This window comes from Balaenoptera borealis, assembly GCF_965194805.1.
Source record: "Balaenoptera borealis genome assembly, chromosome: 21".
Taxonomy (NCBI): Eukaryota; Metazoa; Chordata; class Mammalia; order Artiodactyla; family Balaenopteridae; genus Balaenoptera; species Balaenoptera borealis.
Window position 1 is genome coordinate 23589585 of NC_138880.1, and position 20477 is coordinate 23610061.

Sequence of the window (20477 nt, forward strand, 5' to 3'; positions counted from 1 at the left end):
CAGTGTTGACTTTTCTAGGTAGCTGGTATATGCAGGTATGTTTTTCCACCAGATCTCCCCCAACTATAAAGAAGATGCCTGTAACTATGAGTATGTGTGTACAGGGCTATTGACCAGAATGGAAACAGAATTATTCTTATTGGAGTAATAATGCCAGAACAAGAACCTTACTCTCGTAGTCCCAATTCTCCTTAGGTAGCTCTTCAGAATGTTCAGAGGCAAGATGCTTAGTTTTTCATCTGGGGGTAAAATTCTGGGTTGCCTGAACTGGGAAAGCACTGAGGATGGGAAGGAGGTAGGAGGAAAAAAAGAAACTGACTGAAAAAGTCTTTCCTGAACACACTTTTAATTAAACATTTTTGGCTCTATTCTTACTTTTTTTGTCTACAGAATTTTTTTGAAACTCCTTATTCTCTGATGATCCCCTTATGAGTCATTTTTCTGGACTCATTATTTTACTGTTGTGTTATTAGGGTCAGAGGAGAGCCAGCAAATAAGTGTGTTCTGCCTGCCAGTTTTAATTGGAAGCCCCTAATACATTACTGTTTTTGATTATAGTATAAATAGCTTCTTAGTATATTTTTGCTTAGAACAAACATCCTCTTTCAAATTTTCACGACATATTTTAATGTTTTGTCTTCAAAATAAAATTTAAAATTAGCTAGTCAAGTTTTATTGTTTTTATTCTGTAGGGATTTTTATTAAATTGCATTAAATTTATTGATATATTAAAGATAAACAGCAAGTTTACAATATTTAGTCTCCATGGAACATGGTCTATTGCTCCGGCCTCCTTTTATATCTTCATTTTAATTCTAAGTTTCCATAGTTTTTTTCCTATTGTAAATAGAATAGTTTTCACATTTCCTAATGGACATATGGAAAAAAACTATCTTTTTTGCAGATCATTATATACATCTGTTTATTGTACAATTTTATTAGTTCAAATATCTTTCAATAGATTCTTTTTACATTGTAGGTAAATAACTATATATCACCTGCAAGCAATAATATTGTCTTTTTCTAATATTTATTTCCTCTTGGGATTTTTTCTTGTCTTCCTGCATTAATATATTTATATTAATATATTTTCCAGGGCAGTGTTTGTCTTGTTTATGGCTCAAGCTTAATGTCTGTTATGATTGTGATAGATATACTTTAGAAAGTAAGGAAGGTTCTTCCTAATCATCACATCCTAAGAGGTTTTAAGTGGAAAGAGTATTTAATTTTATCAAATGGCTTTTTAGCATCTATTAGGGGAACATGTATTTTTTTCATTTTAATATATTGAAGAACTTTATTATAATAATAGATTCACTCATGTCAAGCTATTTTAGCAGTCATAGAATAATAAATCATTTTATGTTCATTTAAAATGTGGATTCCATTGGCTTGTATTTGATTTAGGATTTTTTTTAATGAGTTAGAAATATTATTTTCCTATTTATGTTATCCTTGTCCAGTAATGCTATCCTCATAAAATAAATCAAAACTCTTTTCATATTTTTCTATGATCAAAACAATTTAAATAACAAAAGATTTCTCTGTTTTGAAGATTTGATAGGATTTAGCTCCTTAATAATCTAGACACAGTACCTTTTGGCTACTAAGTTTAACTATTATTTCCATTTTTTCTACCCTTATTGGTCCATTCATGTTTTCAGTTCTTGTTGAATTACTTCTGGTAACATTTCATTTTCAAATGTATTTGACATGGAATTGTACATGTTTTAACTGTTGCTACATCTGTGGTTAAATCTATTCCTTACTCAGAGTATAGTTTGTATTCTCTCTCACCTCTCTTTTTTTTCTAGGCTGCTTTTCAAAAAAACAATTTTAAGTTTTTCAGATCTACTTTTCAATTGGTTGTTTTTCTCTCTCTTTGAATTATTTTATTTGATTTTCAATCTTTTTCAAATATTAACATCAGCATGTAAACCTGTCAATTTTCCGTCTGATTAATTCTTTAGCTTTGGTGTTTGTTTTTCTTTTTTTAAACATCCTTATTGGAGTATAATTGCTTTACAATGGTGTGTTAGTTTTCTGCTTTATAACAAAGTGAATCAGCTATACATATACATATATCCCCATATCTCTTCCCTCTTGCGTCTCCCTCCCTCCCACCCTCCCTATCCCACCCCTCTAGGTGGTCACAAAGCACCCAGCTGATCTCCCTGTGCTATGCAGCTGCTTCCCACTAGCTATCTATTTTACGTTTGGTAGTGTATATATGTCCATGCCACTCTCTCACTTTGTCCCAGCTTACCCTTCCCCCTCCCCATATCCTCAAGTCCATTCTCTAGTAAGTAGGTCTGTGTCTTATTCCCGTCTTGCCCCTAGGTTCTTCATGACCTTTTTTTTTTTTTTTTAGATTCCATATATATGTGTTAGCATACGGTATTTGTTTTTCTCTTTCTGACTTACTTCACTCTATATGACAGACTCTAGGTCCACCCACCTCACTACAAATAACTCAGTTTCATTTCTTTTTATGGCTGAGTAATATTCCATTGTATATATGTGCCACATCTTCTTTATCCATTCATCTGTTGATGGACACTTAGGTTGCTTCCATGTCCTGGCTATTGTAAATAGAGTTGCAATGAACATTTTGGTACATGACACTTTTTGAATGATGGTTCTCTCACGGTATATGCCCAGTAGTGGGATTGATGGGTCGCATGGTAGTTCTATTTTTAGTTTTTTAAGGAACCTCCATACTGTTCTCCATAGTGGCTGTATCAGTTTACATTCCCACCAACAGTGCAAGAGGGTTCCCTTTTCACCACACCCTCTCCAGCATTTATTGTTTGTAGATTTTTTGGTGATGGCCATTCTGAACAGTGTGAGATGATATCTCATTGTAGTTTTGATTTGCATTTCTCTAATGATTAATGATGCTGAGCATTCTTTCATGTGTTTGTTGGCAATCTGTATATCTTCTTTGGAGAAATGTCTATTTAGGTCTTCTGCCCATTTTTGGATTGGGTTGTTTGTTTTTTTGCTATTGAGCTGCATGAGCTGCTTGTAAATTTTGGAGATGAATTCTTTGTCAGTTGCTTCATTTGCAAGTATTTTCTCCCATTCTGAGGGTTGTCTTCTCGTCTTGTTTATGTAGCTTTGGTTTTTTATTACGTATTAATCTCAGTTTTGAGTAATAATTGGGAAGTTAGCAAGACAATGAAAGGCATAGGGTATTCCAGGAAAGGAAAATCATGTGAGCCATCATAATAGCTCAGAACAACATGTCACTTGCAAGGAATTACAAATAATTCAAGGTGAAGGGGAAAGATGATTAAATATGGCCACCATAGTATATTCATTCATTCAATCAACAAATATTTACTGACTGCCTACAAAAAGTGTCAAGCGCTATGCTAGGTGCTAATAACCATAAACAAAATAGATATGGTTTTACAGTACTTATGATATCACAGAAGATACAGGCTAATAAATATTATAAACATGAAGTTAGAAGGTGTTATTTGAATACTTAACAAGGGGACCTAACCTCATCTCAAACATCAGGAAGGCCTTACATAAGGAAGAAACATTTTTAGAAGAGATCTGAAAGTCTACAAATTGGAGTTAGTAAGGTAAGAAGATGATGGATGGTGGGAAAAGTTCCAAGCTATAGAAAGTGGATAAATCCCTCCCAGGCAAGGGACAGCATGTCTGTCATTATAAAAAGTGAAATAAATCTACCCTAGGTAGAATGAAAAGAGCAAAGAGTAACAAGAAATAAAGGAAAAGAAATGAGTCAAGTCTCGAAGAGCCTTTTAACCCTGATATAGATTTTGCCTTTATCTTAAGGATAATGGGAATCCACTAAAGGGTTTTTAACTTAGTGAAGTAGTGGATTGGATGGTAAAGGGAGATGATTTCTGAATAATTTCAAGATTTGTTTTAAGTTACATGATATTTGGAAGCACAATTTACCGAGAGAGGGAATAATTAATGAGGAGCTAATTTAAGAGGTAAAAATGATAGATTTCATTTTGGAAGCATTACATTTGAGCTCTCTAGGAGATCATTTTAAAAAGAAAAAAGATGTCTTGTAGGCAGTTATAAATAGAACTCTGATTCAGGATAATGTTGTAAGCTGGAGATATGGTTTAAAGCTTAATTAAATTGCTCCAATTTACCCAGCTAGTCATAGGTTGAGCCTGGCTTATTATTAATACACAGTCCACAATATTAACATACAAAAAGAGCAAGCAATCTCTGAAGAAGCAGGGTAAGGTTTCCAAAAATACACTATGCTACTGCTTAACATTCCCTCCAGTTCCTGTTGGAGCTTCTTATTGATCTAAGTCTCTCTCAAAGTTAAGCATTTCTTCCATGATCAGGTTAACATCCTTAATCTTCGTTTCAACTTTGAGCCTTAAATAGGTGTGGTTGGATGGTTCATAACAGAGATTAACAACTACTAAGCAAGCATATTATTGCTTCCATTATTCTCTAATGGTGGATGCAGAAAACCACTCAAGTCATACAGGCATCCTAATGGGCAGTAGATAACTAGATGCCTGAGTTGTCAAGAGACAGGACACCAGTGTCCATTAACGTTAACTCTTCACAACTGACTCTGGGGGAAAAAGTTGTTTCACAGGAAACCACCTAATGTTGTATTGTTATATTTTCAAAACTAAAAGGAGAGAGAGACACTAGTTGTAAGAAAACAATGGGCATCGTAAATAGTTTGTGCCCCTCAAATCAAATTTGTATGTGTGTGTTCCTCTATTTCTGATCATTTCAAAAATCTTAACTTTTCTATAGGCTTCGCTATTCCTATTACTGGTTTCTCTATTTGACACAATATATTTATGTAAATTCTAGATAAGCTCTGTCAACTGTCACACTGCTTCTTACACCCTTCAGGAGGCATTAGATGAGTATTCGCATCTATGTATTAATTATATGAAGTGTGCATTGTTATGAGAGGCACATTAATAAAATAAATAGATAACAAAAGGCAGAGGTGAAAATGAGCAATTATTTAGATTTTAATAAAATCTGAATATATAAACCTCTTCCTCAAAATAATGCATATACTTATAAGGCTTGTTTGGTAACATTTATCTATATGCAACTAAATGAGTTTTTATTCAGTTTTGTCCACCTGGCAAAACCTTTGCTATTCTGAAGACAAATGTATTCCCCTTTGAGTCTCATTATACCCCTAACAATGTCTTCAAGATCTTCATTCTACACTGTCCTTTGGATAGGAAACAACATTTTTAAATATTTTAGAAAACTTTTTAAGTCTTTTTTAAAAATCTTTTAAAAAAATATTTTCTTTTAGAAAAAAGTAAACAGTTATGAGGCATGGAAATAAAAATAGATTTTTGACAACATTAAAAATTCTCTGTACCATCTGCAATCCCTTTAAAAGCCAGATGTGGATCTGGATTGACATGGTTTCCCCCCACTGAAAAAAAAAGTGGGTCCAGCAGGAGACTACTGCCACCCCTATATATTCTGGTTTTCAGCTCTGACAGGTCTAGAGTGGCAGAGAGACAAGTACTAAGAAAAAACCACGGATCAAAAATAATTCCCGCAATACATTATATTAATAGATATTGTAAATTTCTCTTTTTAAATACCACCGCCACCCCGCCCCAACTGAATGACGACTATTGAGAGAGACCTCACTATGAATTACAGTAATGTATTTAAATCATATCTTTTAAGAACAGATATTTTTTAAGTGGTAGGACGAGTGAAGAGAGAACTTGGGAAGGAGAGGGTAAGACCTAGAGAGGCAGGTACGAGAGAGGCAGCTCTGAGCAGCTACCGAGGAGCATGAGAGGACACCAAAGGCCAACTGCACCTGTCTTGAAACCTGGCCATTGTTCGTAATATACTGAACTTAAAGTACATCCCCACTCTCCCTTCCCCCTCCTCATCCTGAGGGTGCCATTGGCTGATCTGATGCTGTACATAGGCCACAAATAGAAGGCACGATACCACATAAATTGAGCTATCTGCCTCACTATATCATGTGTGTATACATGAATCTATGCAATATGACTGGATCAATACTTCTCTTTGATGTTAAGAATGCTTTAACGGGCTGTGACACTGGGATAACTATCAACTCAACCTTCAAATACCTCCAAGAAGGAAGAGCAAATTAAGAATTCACTGTGCATGTTCTACCCCTCCAGTCCCCATTTCCACCCCTACCCTCCAACCCTGCAATTTTTTAACATTAGGAGCAAAATATTTCAAATGACAGACTACACTTCAAGATTTTATAACATTTCTAAACATTCCTAAACATCTCCTCAGAAACACAGATCTAAACACAGATCAGTAAGCATATGTTAAATTATTAACAAATACTATTTATTTATTATGTAATAGTACTAAAAGATGGAAGAGTATTAGAGTCACAGCCCTAAATTTCTTTTAAATGCTTGAGCTATTTGTTCCACAGTATCTTATATTTTTTCAAATAATGAGCACTTGATAATGAATTTTTGGTAGTCGGGACCTATACGGCTATTTGTCTTCCAGATGCTAATAGGACTGTACTGAAGCAGTCTTGTAGTTCTTCATATTTAGTGCCCTAAAATTGGAAAATAAATGCACATTTAATTTTATAGGTGCAGGTAATATATCTGTTTATTCTTGTAAAAACATTTTGCAATAAAAAATTACCAATCCGAAACCAAATTTTCTCACCAAATAAAAAGCTTCACTTTATATGTCAGATATACTTTTAAAATGTAATTTAAGAGGGAATAACTGGTTTATGATACCAATTTTAAATGCTATTGCCCAAAGGTTTATTAGTTTTAAAATTAGGATAGAAGAAGCTAAAACTTGATTTAGGATAATATTTGTGATCATGTAAAAAAAGAGGGATTGAATAAACTCAAAATTACTCAACAGAAGATAAACTTCTGATTTTCCAGAAGAACAGTTACTTTTTTCTTTACTCTGCTCTAAACATATATGCTAGGGCATCATAGAGCTTTCTTGGATCTGTCCTCTGGATAGCCAGAAAATCTGAAACCACCCTGCACCAAAAAAATTCCATCTATTTGAGGGTGAGTGTTGTGAGGAAAATTCCAATTTTACTGTCAGTTCTATTGTATAACTAAAGTTGGCCAGAGTACTGATAGGTAACTTGCCAAAGGATAAAGGTCCAAACACATGGAAAAAAGGCTCCATATCTTTGTTTCCCAGACTGATCATCTACCAACTAGCCCTCAAAGAATATTATTCCTATAGACAACAGTCAAATTACACAAATCATGAAGGGCAAGTCTCACTTTGGTGATATAATAATGATGTTGGCATTACAATCACTGTCCACAAGTGATGAAGATGTACTACTGTTTTTACAAAAGGAAAGAATGTGAATTTGATGTCCTTTACCTAATCCATTGTATGATTACACTGAAGTCAGAAATATGTAAGTTAGTTAAATTGGCATTAAAAGTTTTCCAATGAATAGGTGGAAAGGTAATCAAATCAATTCTTCAGTTATTTATGATCTTGCGCACACACCAAAAGAATGATGGATTGTCCTATTCTAAATTACACTCTGAACTTCTAAGAACTTCTTTTCAGTTTTGAGAGTGCTCAAAATCTAGGTAAAACTGAAGTTCCATGATATGTTAATAATATACATATACTTTTCCTCGAAGCATTTTTAATTAATCGGAATATTTCCTGCTTTCATAGGTTATTTGAAAGTTAAGAACAGAATAAGTGTCATTAGGATTCCAAACAATTACTGAGAGCCTGGGGCCCACATAGAGATAATAATTTAGCAAGGGTCAAAAGACTGAGAAACAGACAATGTTAACATGTACTGCTAACTGAACTGTATATATCTAAAGTCTCAAATGACTCGAAATAAGGTGCTATATAGATTTGCTTTAAAAATTATTAACAGAATAGTTTGTTACAGAAAAATTAAGCTTTTTGAATTGGGAATTTCAGAAGATGGGAAAGAACTTCTACAGGAGAGGGCAGGTATAAGAACGAAGCTGAGATTTCTAAAGTCACCCAAATTTGTCATTTTTTAAAGTATGTATAAATAAAAGATATTATTTTGAAGAAATCTAAAAGCTGAAAATAATTTGTCTCGGTTTATGGGCTAAATGTAACATTACTACCTTTTGACATTCAAAGTTATTATACTTTCAGTTGGTCTGCTTTTTGGTCCACCTGGTGGATGGAAAACCTTAGCACCTTTTCTGGAAATATGGCTTGTCAATTTAACCCCATAAGGGTCAGCAGAATGTGAAGGGTAAGAATCAAATGTTCCTGCCTTCATTCCACCAGCCTACAAATAAAAATGAGACAATTTAATGTGGTTTTGTAAAAATGCTTCTAACAAAATTAGATTTGAAGAAGTTCATACATATTTGTGTATTGTACATGGAGTTGGTTTTACATTTAAAGAAAATTGTCTGTACTGTTTAATTCAAATACCACCAAAGCGTCTCCCTACCACCAATTCTATGGGGTTAAGACGCTGTAATTCCAAAAGTTCTCTATTAAAATGCAAATATTTATAAGAAGGTAATATTCTAAACTGTTGCCAACAGTTAATATTTTAGGGAGAATTTATCAGATCAGGCTATCATCTACACAGGAGGTGAGCCCATTACTGAGGGAATGAGACCTAGGTCCAACGTATTCTGATAGAGAAAGGAGTTAGGGCTCAGAACCAGAAGATGAGAGAAGAGGCCAAGGGTAAGGTTTGTCCAACAGGGAGCCTGGCACGACATGAGTTCACTAAATGTCAGTAAATGATGGGGAAGATACTAAAAATAAAAAATTTTTTTTTGATAAAAATAAAGGAAGAGCACATAGAAAAAAAGAGAGGAAAATGTAATCCACAGTCAGTCCTCCGTATCCACAAGTTCTGCATCCTCAGATTCAACCAACCTCAGATCGAAAATATTTAAAGAAAAAGAACTCCAGAAAGTTCCAAAGAGAAAAACTTGAACTTGACATGTGCTTTACATAGCATTTACATTGTATTAGATATTATAAGTAATCTAAAGATGATTTAAAGTACACAGGAGGATATGCAAAGGTTACATGCAAATACTACGCCATTTTATATAAGGGACCTGAGCATCCTCAAATTTTGGTATCCTGAGAGTGGGGGAGGGGTGTCCTGAAACCAATCCCCCATGGATACTGTACCATATACTGTACTTTTCTTGTAATCTATTAAGAGAAGTCAATCAAAATATTTTTTGAGCTATACACAAAACAAACAAACATTTGCTTTGACCTTTTAAACTGACTTACTAACGGGATTTTTATCATTATATTATATATGGTCACCAAGAAAACTCTATAAAATCACAATGACCCATTTAATTAGGCATCCTTTCTCTGACAGTGTCTAAGTCAGATATACATGAAAACTTGATTCGTTGGAAAGATATGGTTGTAATTTTTCAAGTTTTCCAGATAGAGGCACATGGATTATTTTTAAGAGCAACAAATAATAAGGAATCTTAAGAAAATAAAATTAATTAATTAATTAATGTAAAAGCAAAACAGATGAATTGAAAATGTAAAAATATACATGGTAAATAAACCAATCCACCAGATGATACTTAAAAAATAAATAGGTAAGTCTATATTATAATTAAGATTGAGAAATGGGTGGAAGAAACCTGTACATATATGGAATAGCAAAAACTGTAAGATAGTATTTTTGTACACCTCTATGTTAATAAATTTGAAAATATGAATGAAATGAATGGTTTTCAAAGAAAATATTGTCAAAAGTGACTCAAAAAGAGAGAGACCACCTACAGAAAACAGATGGGCATCATGCAAGAAATTAAGCTCAGAACATTTCCTATGAGAATTCTTTCTGGCTTTCAAGGAACAGATATTTCTGGTGCTATTAAACTCTTACAGAACATAGAAAAAGAAGGAAATCTCCCGATTATTTTAAGATGCTAGCATCTACTTATACCAAAATAGAACAAGGCATATAAAAATAAAAGTACAGACCAGTCACAACCCTTAAAATTATTGATGTGAAAATACTTAATGTTAACAAATAAAACACAGTGTTACACTTAAAGATTAATACAACACAGTCAAGTGGGAATCATTCCAAGAAATCTATTACTGTTACTCATAACAAGTCAATGGAGAAAAAAAAGATGGTCTAAACAGATTACACCAAAATATTCAGTATAATTCTACATACATTCTTGAGTTAGTCTTATTTTTGGCATCTATAAAAATGAACACTGGAGGAGTTCCCATGATCCCCATATCATATCCAAATATTGGAATGAGCATGACATAAGAGATATAAATATTAGAAAGGAAAGACCAAAATTATTTGCAGATATATAATCATATGTCTAAAGATCCAAAGAGAATCAACAGAATACCCATTAGAACATAAGAAACTTTAATGAAGTGGCCAGTTATTTTAAAAAATCAAATGTTTTAATAAGAACAAATAATATAAGGGGATTGATGGGAGAAAAAAGCATTGACCAGGACCTTAAAGTAAGTAGGAATAAATATAAGATAGAAAAATCTACGTGAAGTAAAATATTAAAATCTACAAGACAAATAAAGGTTTTTGTAAGTAGGTTAATTCTAGGTCAGAAGATTCAAAATATAAATATGCTAATACAAGCAAAAATCTAAAGATTTAATTTTAGAGCAAAATACCTAAGGTCTTTTTTCCCCCAGCACTTTACAAAATAATTCCAAAGTTCTAAATAATAAATATTGGAAAACAGCCATATAACTTTTTTAAAGAGTAAGAAGAGACTAGACCCACCCAATATTAAAATGCAAAAATAATTAAAAGTAGTTTGGTACTGGTAGAAATAAACATCAATCAAATTGCATGAAAATTCAGGGAAAAAAAAAAACTAAAAAATGGGAATTTTGATTTGATAAGGGTGGCATTTCAAAGTAGGGGTGCTAATTATCCTATTGGTGAGATCAGGAACAACTGAATTTTTTCACAATCAGTTTTACATAAATCTAATTTAAGTATAATAAACTGCACCCATTTTAAGTTTACAATTCTATGAGCTTTGACAGATGTATACACGCTTGAAACCACAATGACAGTCAAGGCACAGAAAGTGTCCTCCCCACAAAGCTTCCTTCTGCCCTTAAAACTGAATTTTGAAAAAGATAAAAGCTGGATCCTTACCTTGCTCTTTACATCAAAATACATTTCAGTAAAAGAAATCAGGAATGCATATTTTTCTAATACTGCTGGGAAGGAAAGTCATTCTGAGAATGACATAAACTCAGCACAAAGGACTGATAAATTTGACTACATCAAATTATTAAATTTCTGAATAGCACAAAATACTATAACCAAAGTCAAAGATTCACCAGACTAGAAAAATTATTTTCAACACAAATGATAAAACAATATCCTTAATATATGAAAAGATCTGACAAATCAGTATCAAAAAGACAAATATCCTAATAGAACATTCGCAAGGAAAATTAACAGACAATTCACAGAAGAAAAACGAAAGTATAAACTAAGGTTTACTGTTAGAAGCATTTTCATTTTTATTCACACTTGTTGTAAACCTCAGCAGAAGGGAGACAGTTCATTTTAATCACCACTTCAAAAACTAAAGATTATCTGACTTTTTATGGTTTTGAGAAAAACTATGCCTAAATCTAGAGAGGCACTTAGAAAATTCATTGTAAAGTAAAATACTTTTGAAATGGTTATGAAATGGTTAATAATTATTTCATTATAAGAGCTTCATTATTCCCTATGCTATTCAGTTTTATGACTTTTCATAATTTCATAAAAACAAGTTTCATGATTCATGGCATGAATATAAACAAAAGTTTATTATTTACATGGGTAATAAAATAATATGACAGCAAGAGGCAATGTTTCTTTATAATGCTTAATAGTTTTTCATTCTAAAATTTTTAACTTACCTTTTTACCAGGAGAAGAGGGCTTAAAAGGGTTTGCAAGTGCTTCTTTCTTCTCTGCTTTTTTAATTGGTGGTAAAGGTTTCTCAAACAAATAAGGATTGGTATCAAAATATTCCCTTGGGTAAAGATTTAATTTGAAAGGTGTCCCTTTAAGTAAACGATGGTGTTCTTCATTCTCTTTCTGTAAATTAAAGAGTTTGAAATTATATAGCAAAAATTACTCAAACTGGAAGTAATGTAGAGTTAATATACCTTTAAATTTTAATATAAGCATGTAGATTTTTTAATATATACTGCTGGGTTCACTTTTTTGAAACATTCCTTTGTTATGTTCCATTTTTATGATACAAAATATATGCTTACTTATGAACAAGCACAGCTATGATTGTTCATTTTGGATATAAATTTATTTGATGTATAGAGATTTATTTATCACTTGAACAAATCTATATCAACTATCTGGGTGATATAAGGCAGTAAAAAAAAGTCAGTCTCTAGTTCAAACCCTAACTCCTTCCTGCTTTTTAGCATTTCTCAGGGACACTGGGAAAGTTACTTACTTTTTTAGTGTCACATTTTCTTTAACTGTAAATAATGATGATAATATTCCCCACACCCTTAATGCTGTTGTAAAGATTAAATGAGATTATGTGTTCAAAGTACCTGGCATATGATAGGCCTTCAAAAAAATGTCAGCTTTTACTTCTAAGAATAAGGAATACTTACTTTTTACATTACAACATTTTTATATTACAATATTATTTTAGGAAATCCAGGGACATAAAATTTCTGACTTATAAATAATAAGTTCTAAAAGTAAGAACTCTAAAGAGAGAAAAGTATCTTATACCCATATACTTTGGATGAAAGACTAATTACTGAGCCATTGATAAAATTGCCTTGTATGCATTTATAAATTATGTATTATTTTTCCTATAGAATATTATGTATTATTATTCCTATTCTATATAAAAAGTAGTTTACACAGAATTTTATATAAAGTGAACAATCCATGCATAGAAACAAGAGATGCCTATTTTCAAATGACCAAAGTTTCTGCCCAATTTAATAGAAAACTTTTCCTGGGTTTGGACATGCCCATTTGCAAAACTGGCTACTACCCTTTTATCTCACTGCCACTTAAAATCACCACAGCCAAAATTACTGAAGACTGCATGCCTAAAAAAACAAAAATTTTAAAACTTATAAAATAGTTGCCATTTAGTTTCTGTTTCTTAACATCCAAATGAACTTGACTTTCCATTACTACCAGCTTTCTTTAAATTATATCAATATTGTTAAATTATGTTGATATGGTTCCAAAATTTCTACAGGTTCCTCTATTCCTTCGCATGTAGGCATTCTCCACAAATGTGAATATGCTTCACTGTAAGTCAAATACTGTATAAAGTGAGTGTAAGAGGCTTATGCCAGTACATCTCAGTTTTTATTTCTGCCATGTAATAAAGTGAGTCGTTTTCTCCCGTCCTTTCACTTTCTCTCCTGTAGGTTTTCATTCTCTGCTCCACTTCCTCCCTTCTCCCCATCACTCCTCCATCCCATTCATTCACCATAATGGCCTGATCAGCCCAAAGGTACTACCACTACTTTTTTAGGCACAATATACTAGGGTGTGGTGGGAACACGGCTAAGGACCAGGATACTTTTAGGACTCTTCTAATCAAAATAGAGCATAGTTGATCAGGCCAAGTTAACAGAAGTCTCACAGCTGGTTTGGAGAGATACAGGATAGATGTGGTAAACTATAGCAGGGGTTAAAGCTCATTCTGGGAATCTAATATCAGAAAGGTAAAATTATCACAATTCATAAACATCAATCTGCCATTGCCCAAGTAATACAAATAGATAAAACAAAACAAACCTTAATTAGATCACAAGTGAATTCTCTAAGTCAACTAAATAAGAGAAAGGTTGGAAAAAGTTAAAATAGATTCTTTTACCTTGTCATTTAGTTTTGCTGCATCATAGAAATCAGCAGAGTGTGAAAACTGCTTACCTATGGTAACATTTGCATAGCTAAAGAAGGAAAATAATAATGATGATGACTTCAGGGTTCAGAAATTAAATTTTTTTTTAATTCAAAACAAATGATACAAAAGTATTAAAAATATCTTACCCATATCCAGTTCCTTTCTTTCCTGGGTTTGTGTACAAATTCTTTCCAGGTGGCTCATATTTTTCTTTGGGTTTTGATTGTGCACTGAAAAATGGGACTGGTCTACCTATTGTTCCATAGTAACTTCCTAATCCACATCTTAAATACAGTTTAACCACAAAAACAAAAAGGAGCAAGTTAAAATAGCAAATTTTGTGTTATACATATTTTACCATAATTTATAAAATATTATTAAAAGGGGAGCAAAATATATGCAATGGAACTGACTTGCCTAACTTTGGTAAGAAAAAAATTTTTTGTCTTATTTTGTAATCTAATTTCCCCTATTTTTCAAAGTCACAGATTCTGAGATAATATTTTTAATTTTTATGCCTATTTTAAATGCTCTAAACAAAACTTAATAATCTCTAGGAATTTAGAAGAGTTTACATTAATTCAGTTAACTATAACAACAAATAGAATCTTTGTTTTTTTAAAATTATTTATTTTTTTATTTAAGTATAGTTGATTTACAATATTATATTAGTTCCAGAGGGTGGGGGAGGCTGAAAAATACAAAACAGTTATTTAAAGGATAAAATACATATATTACATGAAAAAGAAATGAAGTAGTGACCCAAAAAATGCACGTCTGAATTTATATCTAAGAAGAAAAAAAGAAACCCAAGAAAAAGTAGTAATAATAAAAATAAATAGGGGCTTTCCATCTGGCGCAGTGGTTGAGAATCTGCCTGCCAATGCAGGGGACACGGGTTCGAGCCCTGGTCTGGGAAGATCCCACATGCCGCGGAGCAACAGGCCCGTGAGCCACAACTACTGAGCCTGCGCGTCTGGAGCCTGTGCTCCGCAACAAGAGAGGCCACGATAGTGAGAGGCCCGCGCACTGCGATGAAGAGTGGCCCCCACTTGCCACAACTAGAGAAAGCCCTCGCACAGAAACTTAGACCCACCACAGCCAAAAGTAAATATAAAAATAAATTTAAAAAGTAGTAATAATAAAAATAAATAGGGGCTTCCCATCTGGCACAGTGGTTAAGAATCCTCCTGCCAATGCAGGGGACACAGGTTCAAGCCCTGGTCCAGGAAGATCCCACAGGCCGCGGAGCAACTAAGCCTGTGCGCCACAACTACTGAGCCTGCGCTCTAGAGCCCACGAGCCACAACTACTGAAGCCCACATGCCACAACTACTGAGCTCACATGCCACAACTACTGAAGCCCGCGCGCCTAGAGCACGTGCTCTGCAACGAGAAGCCACCGCAATAAGAAGCCCGCGCACCGCAGCGAAGGGTAGCCCCTGCTCACCACAACTAAAGAAAGCCCACACACAGCAATGAAGACCCAACGCAGCCAAAAATAAATAAATAAAATAAATTTAAAAATAATAATTCAAACCTCTCAAAAGTGTGAAAAGGTGGAAAAAGATAAACTATAATAACAGAAGACATTCTCCACTCTTAATAAAAACTTAATAATTTAACTTTGAAGACTGCAGCTTTACTAATCTCAAAACCATGAATAAGCCCCAAATTATTTTTCAACCAATCCTCGTCTGTCATAAACTCTAGATTGAGAGTCAACGTTATTAAGTGTGAATTAACATCATATATAAAGCTCAGCTATATTATATGATATTACATAGACTACATGATCTTAAGTATTTAAAGGTTAAAGAAAAAAAGAACCTCACATTGACAATTTTCACAACTAAAATATTGTTAAACCCCATACATGTATCTTCATGCATGATTTTTAAATAACGTATCTTTGATAAATTATCCTCTTTATCCAAAAAAGATTTCTCCTAATTTCACATTTTGTATTTACACTTTTCTTAAAGTTTTAAAAAGCAGATAAAATAGTCAAGGGCACAGATATGATGACCCAAGGCAATTTTTTTCCTAATCTGACTATTGCAAGGTTTTCAACTAAACTTATTTTCATTATTTAGTTGACTTCATTAGTATAAACTGATAGAGAATAGTGACAGAGGTAACCAAAAATTTAATGTGATAATGAGAATCTACTTAATCAAAATTACCTGTCAACCTAAATCATCCAATATAATTGTCTTCATCTAAGACAAACTTGACCTAAGAATCATACTTTAAAAAATGAATCATACATAAGTCCTCCGGAAAAACCAAAACTTAATTTAGGATGGAGGAGAGAGAGCTATGCAGGAGATATATCAATATTTAAGACTTTTTCCCAAATACTTACAGCTTCTTATCTCCATTACTAGGGAGGAACGCTTTGCCTAGATTTTTTTTGGCTTCTTCCATCATATGCCGTCTCCTCACTTGATTCAGGTTTACGTAGCCTTCACCTTCAAAAATCCTTACAAAATGGGGATCAAAATAACCTGCCTGGAGATGTGACATTTCTTTGGATCCCCCAGGTAGCATCTGTCTATTTTTGCTTGCAGCTTCATTAAAGGGTCCTTTAAAAATAAATTAGGAGTATCACAATTTTGAGCTCACTAGTAATTAAGGGACGTGAAAAATGACTTTGAAAAGTTTCAAAATGTGATTTGGACCAGTGAGTTTTGAGCTCTTAAACACTATTTCAAAACATTTACTGAAAGGTCTGTGTCAAAGGCCACACTGACAATAAGAACTAAGAGGCTTCCATTAAAACATTTTAATAATTAGATTGAGGTCCTGTTAAACTCTGAATCTGAGAGCTGGAAGAGACCTTACAGGTCACTGAATCCAGTGCTTCCCCATCTATACACTACGGAACACTGTGTAAGAATATGCTAGGAAACTATTTGTGTCAGATGTCAATAAGCGTGTGTGTGAGTGTGTATTTTTAGGTTGGAGGGGAAGGGTATTTCATACTCAAACTGAAACAATTCCCCTCCTGGGTATATACTCTAGACACATGAGTGCCTATATCCATTAAAAGACGTAAACAAGAATGTTCACAGCAGCTTTATTCATAACAATCAAAAACCAAAAACAACTCAAATGCCCATCAACAGGGGAACAGATAAATAAATTGTGGTATACAGTGAAGTACTAGTAGCCCAATAATTTTTAAAAGGCTGGTTTTATGAATATTTAGAACTTCTTTTGTAATTTGCATCTAGGAGAACTCAATTTGTAAAGTCCTTCCATAATGTGAAAGAATTTTCTGAAGTGCAAATAACCCTTAATTCAATTGGTTATCTAAATGTGAATTTGTATCACTGATTTTTTTTTAACTTAAGTTTTTGAAATGATAATATATTCACATGGTTCCAAATTCAATAGTATAAATATTTTTACAGTAAATTTTCCTTCCACGTTCCGTCACCCAGGTCCTTTCCCACAGGTACCCATGATAGTAATTTTGTTTTCCAGAGAATGTTTAGGCATGTTCCAGTGAATATTTTCATATTTATCCTTTTCCATTTTCAATGCTTAGCATACCACATACATTATTAAATAAAAAGGCAAGGTGCAGAATAGTGTATCTTGGAGATGTTTCATATCAGTGTATTCTTTCTTATTGTTTTATTTATGACTCTTCTAAAAATCCCTCAGCTATTCATTTAGCATTTCATTTTTCAAGAAAGTGATCATGGATGGCCTTTTCAGATGCAAATGTTAATGCTGTCTGCATAGCAGAGTGTCCCATCTAAGGCAACAAAAAAAGCTAAAAACAAAATATTCTGGGAGAAAACTGCCATGCACCTCGGAAAGAAATAAAATTACCTATGAGGAGAATATATGAAGGTAGGGTAGCCCAATAAAATGAGCTTCCTGCTCTTATAAAATTAAGACCATAAAATACAGACCATTAAAAAATATCATTTAACAAACGTTAAAGCCAAGATTTTATACAGAAAACATCACTCTTAGGCTGTAAAGGAAACCAAATATACTTACGATTAAATTGTGACACATATTTATCACCAACAGTGACATATTCCATCTCACTGAAGAGCCCAATCCTCTCCATATCTGTTTTCCCTCCTTCCACAGGCATGGTTGCTTCTTGTGGCGGTGTGCTCTATATAGGTAACTTCAACTGGTCCCTGAGGGCTACTTCTTCTATAGCAAAATCCTACTCTACACTGAAAAATACAGGGGAAAAGTTTAGGGAAAAGGTGATTACTAAATTTCAGTCCAAATTACTTGCAGTCTGAGAGTTAACATGCATATCATTACATCATAAAACAACAGTCTCAAACTATGTGGGGAAAGAATCTACTCTGTGGGGCTGAGGGGGAATAATGGGGATTCAAAATTATCACCACAAACCCTCCCCTTGACTCTCCAGGTGAAGTACCCACAAATTACAAAGAAATGTGTATCTGTTGCAGTGCCATTCATCTGTCGTAAATAATAAAATTATTACTGTACAGTGTGGTATAAATACTGTGTAAACAACATCCTTCTTTTGAGAAGTTCAAAGATCTTAATTATGTAAGGCAGTCATTTTCAGTTTAAATCATTTTATCTAAACATACTGCATTGTCCCTTGTGTTAAAAATTAAAACTTACTTTTTCAGAATGCACCACACACATAGGTATTACCCTATAGTTCTTGAATTTTTTCAAGATTAAATGTATATAAGAAATGTGCCACCTGGCGAAATTAGTTCAAAAAGGGGATGGGAAGAGAGGACAACTGTCTAGGCAAGATAAAAACAAAGAACAGCAAAACAAAAATCCACAATGAATTCAGAGTATTTGTTAAAGGACATAATGCAACTATGAGTTTTCTTTTGAAATATCACTCTAAATATGCAACTACTTATTTGGATTTTTTTTTTTTAATTAGACGTGTTCTAAAAAGTAGGACCAAAGAGCTAAGAATACTTGCTTCCATTTCACTGTAATATTTTTGAAGCGCCAACTAGATCTAGGCACCAGACGTACATTAGTGAACAAAACAAACATTGGCTTATGCTTCCCAGTTTATAATCCAAGGTAAGACACTTTTGCCTTGAATTTAGAGCAAGCTGTTTCAGTGACACTAAACAGGATTGCCTATTTGAAACTGTGGCTTATCCTCCCCTCCCCCCCATCCTACCTCTTCCTCTGATCAGGTATGCTTTAAAACTAAAAGTCAGTTAGCTGGAGTGTGCTGATTCGATTTGTTTCATATTTCAAAGCTCCATCTTCACTGCCCAACCTCAAAGGCTTCTTGTGCTGCTACAGGGGGCTCAAATCCTTTAAATGGCTCACAAGGCCACTATCACCATATTTGTCACCAATGGAAGCCCCCCTCCCTGGCAACCGGGCTCTAATTGTCTTCTTCCAGTTCTCAAGTCTGGCTCTCTCCAACCACAGGACCCTAACACATGCTGTTTCACTTTAGGCAGGTATTTCACTGCCCCGACCCCTTTTGTTGCCCAATTAATACTGATCCTTCTGACTGTTTAGCTCATTCCTCACTTCTTTAATTCCCTCTAACACAGCGCCATGCACTTCTCTTTCCAAGCCCTCATCATGGTTATCTAGTGGGCTATTTTACATTCACCGTGTAGGGATCCTTTAATTAACAGCTGTTTTCCCCAATAAACTAGGCGCTCCGGGAAGGCAGGAACCGTGGTGTGAGTCTGGTACTTCCTTACCAGTGTTTGGCACACGATAAAGTGAGCCACAGAGGGAAGAAAGGAAAGGGAACGAAAAGGAGGGGGAGACAAGGAGTTATTGCCTTGAATTTTTCCACTACTTAACTCTTCTTGAGCAACATTTACAAAACCACTCATTCATTTACTTAACGTTTTGCAAACCCCTCCTCTGAGTAGGGCTCGCTGGTAGAAGTTAGGAAAACTGAGATTTTAAAAGGCATAGGTCCTGCCCGTAGAGAGCTTACACTCTAGTAGACAAGACATAATTAAATATAACACAGTGGAACACTGCAAGTTCCCTTCGAAAGGTACGGATAAAGAGCCGGGGGTGGGGGGCGGGGTGTGAAGGAGGGACAGAAAAGTCGCTGAGGTGATGAGGAAAATGATGTCCCATTAGGGAAACGGAGGTTCAGAGTATGTAGGTATCTAAAGGACAACACCTGACGTCTGCGAGGACCAAGTCACCTCTGAGAAGGGCACCCAATCCGACTAGCGAAATCAAAGCGTCCCAGCTCCAGCCCGGGCTAAGTCCGCTGCAAGAGCAACCAGGAACACGAGCCAGCCCCGCAAGAGCGCTTCCCGCCCTGGACCTCGCTACGAGGCTGCTCCGCACGCTCCGCTCGCCTCAGGGTTTATTGTGGCGCGTTACCCCGGCTACGGAAGAATCCATTCCAAGAACGAACCCTACGGGAGGATACGTGGAGGGTTCGAATCCGCATCAAGAAAGACGTAAGAGTGTCTACAGGAAACGAATGACGCACTCAACAGAATTTACCGAAAAGACTTCCGCTTCCCGCCCCATTATCCATCCGCGAGATGTGGCGTGGTGG

General features: G+C 34.5%; 1 protein-coding gene across 12 annotated transcripts in view; it reads right to left on the bottom strand.

The window, feature by feature from the left end:
- Nucleotides 1-20476, bottom strand: part of CFAP96 (cilia and flagella associated protein 96) — a 157354-nt gene extending 136878 nt beyond the window's left edge. For 6 of the 12 annotated variants that reach the window (XR_014239180.1, XR_014239181.1, XR_014239182.1 and 3 more), the window contains exons 1-5: nt 17954-20288; nt 16302-16521; nt 14080-14217; nt 13904-13979; nt 11944-12123 (exon numbers count right to left, since the gene is read on the bottom strand). Coding sequence is in view for 8 of the 12 variants with exons in the window: in XM_082375383.1 (XP_082231509.1) it covers nt 11944-12123; nt 13904-13979; nt 14080-14217; nt 16302-16521; nt 17954-18053 (714 nt within the window). In the remaining 4 variants the exon portion in view is untranslated. The other 6 variants (XM_082375387.1, XM_082375384.1, XM_082375386.1 and 3 more) reach the window with 6 other exon arrangements.
- Nucleotide 20477: the final 1 nt, after the last annotated feature.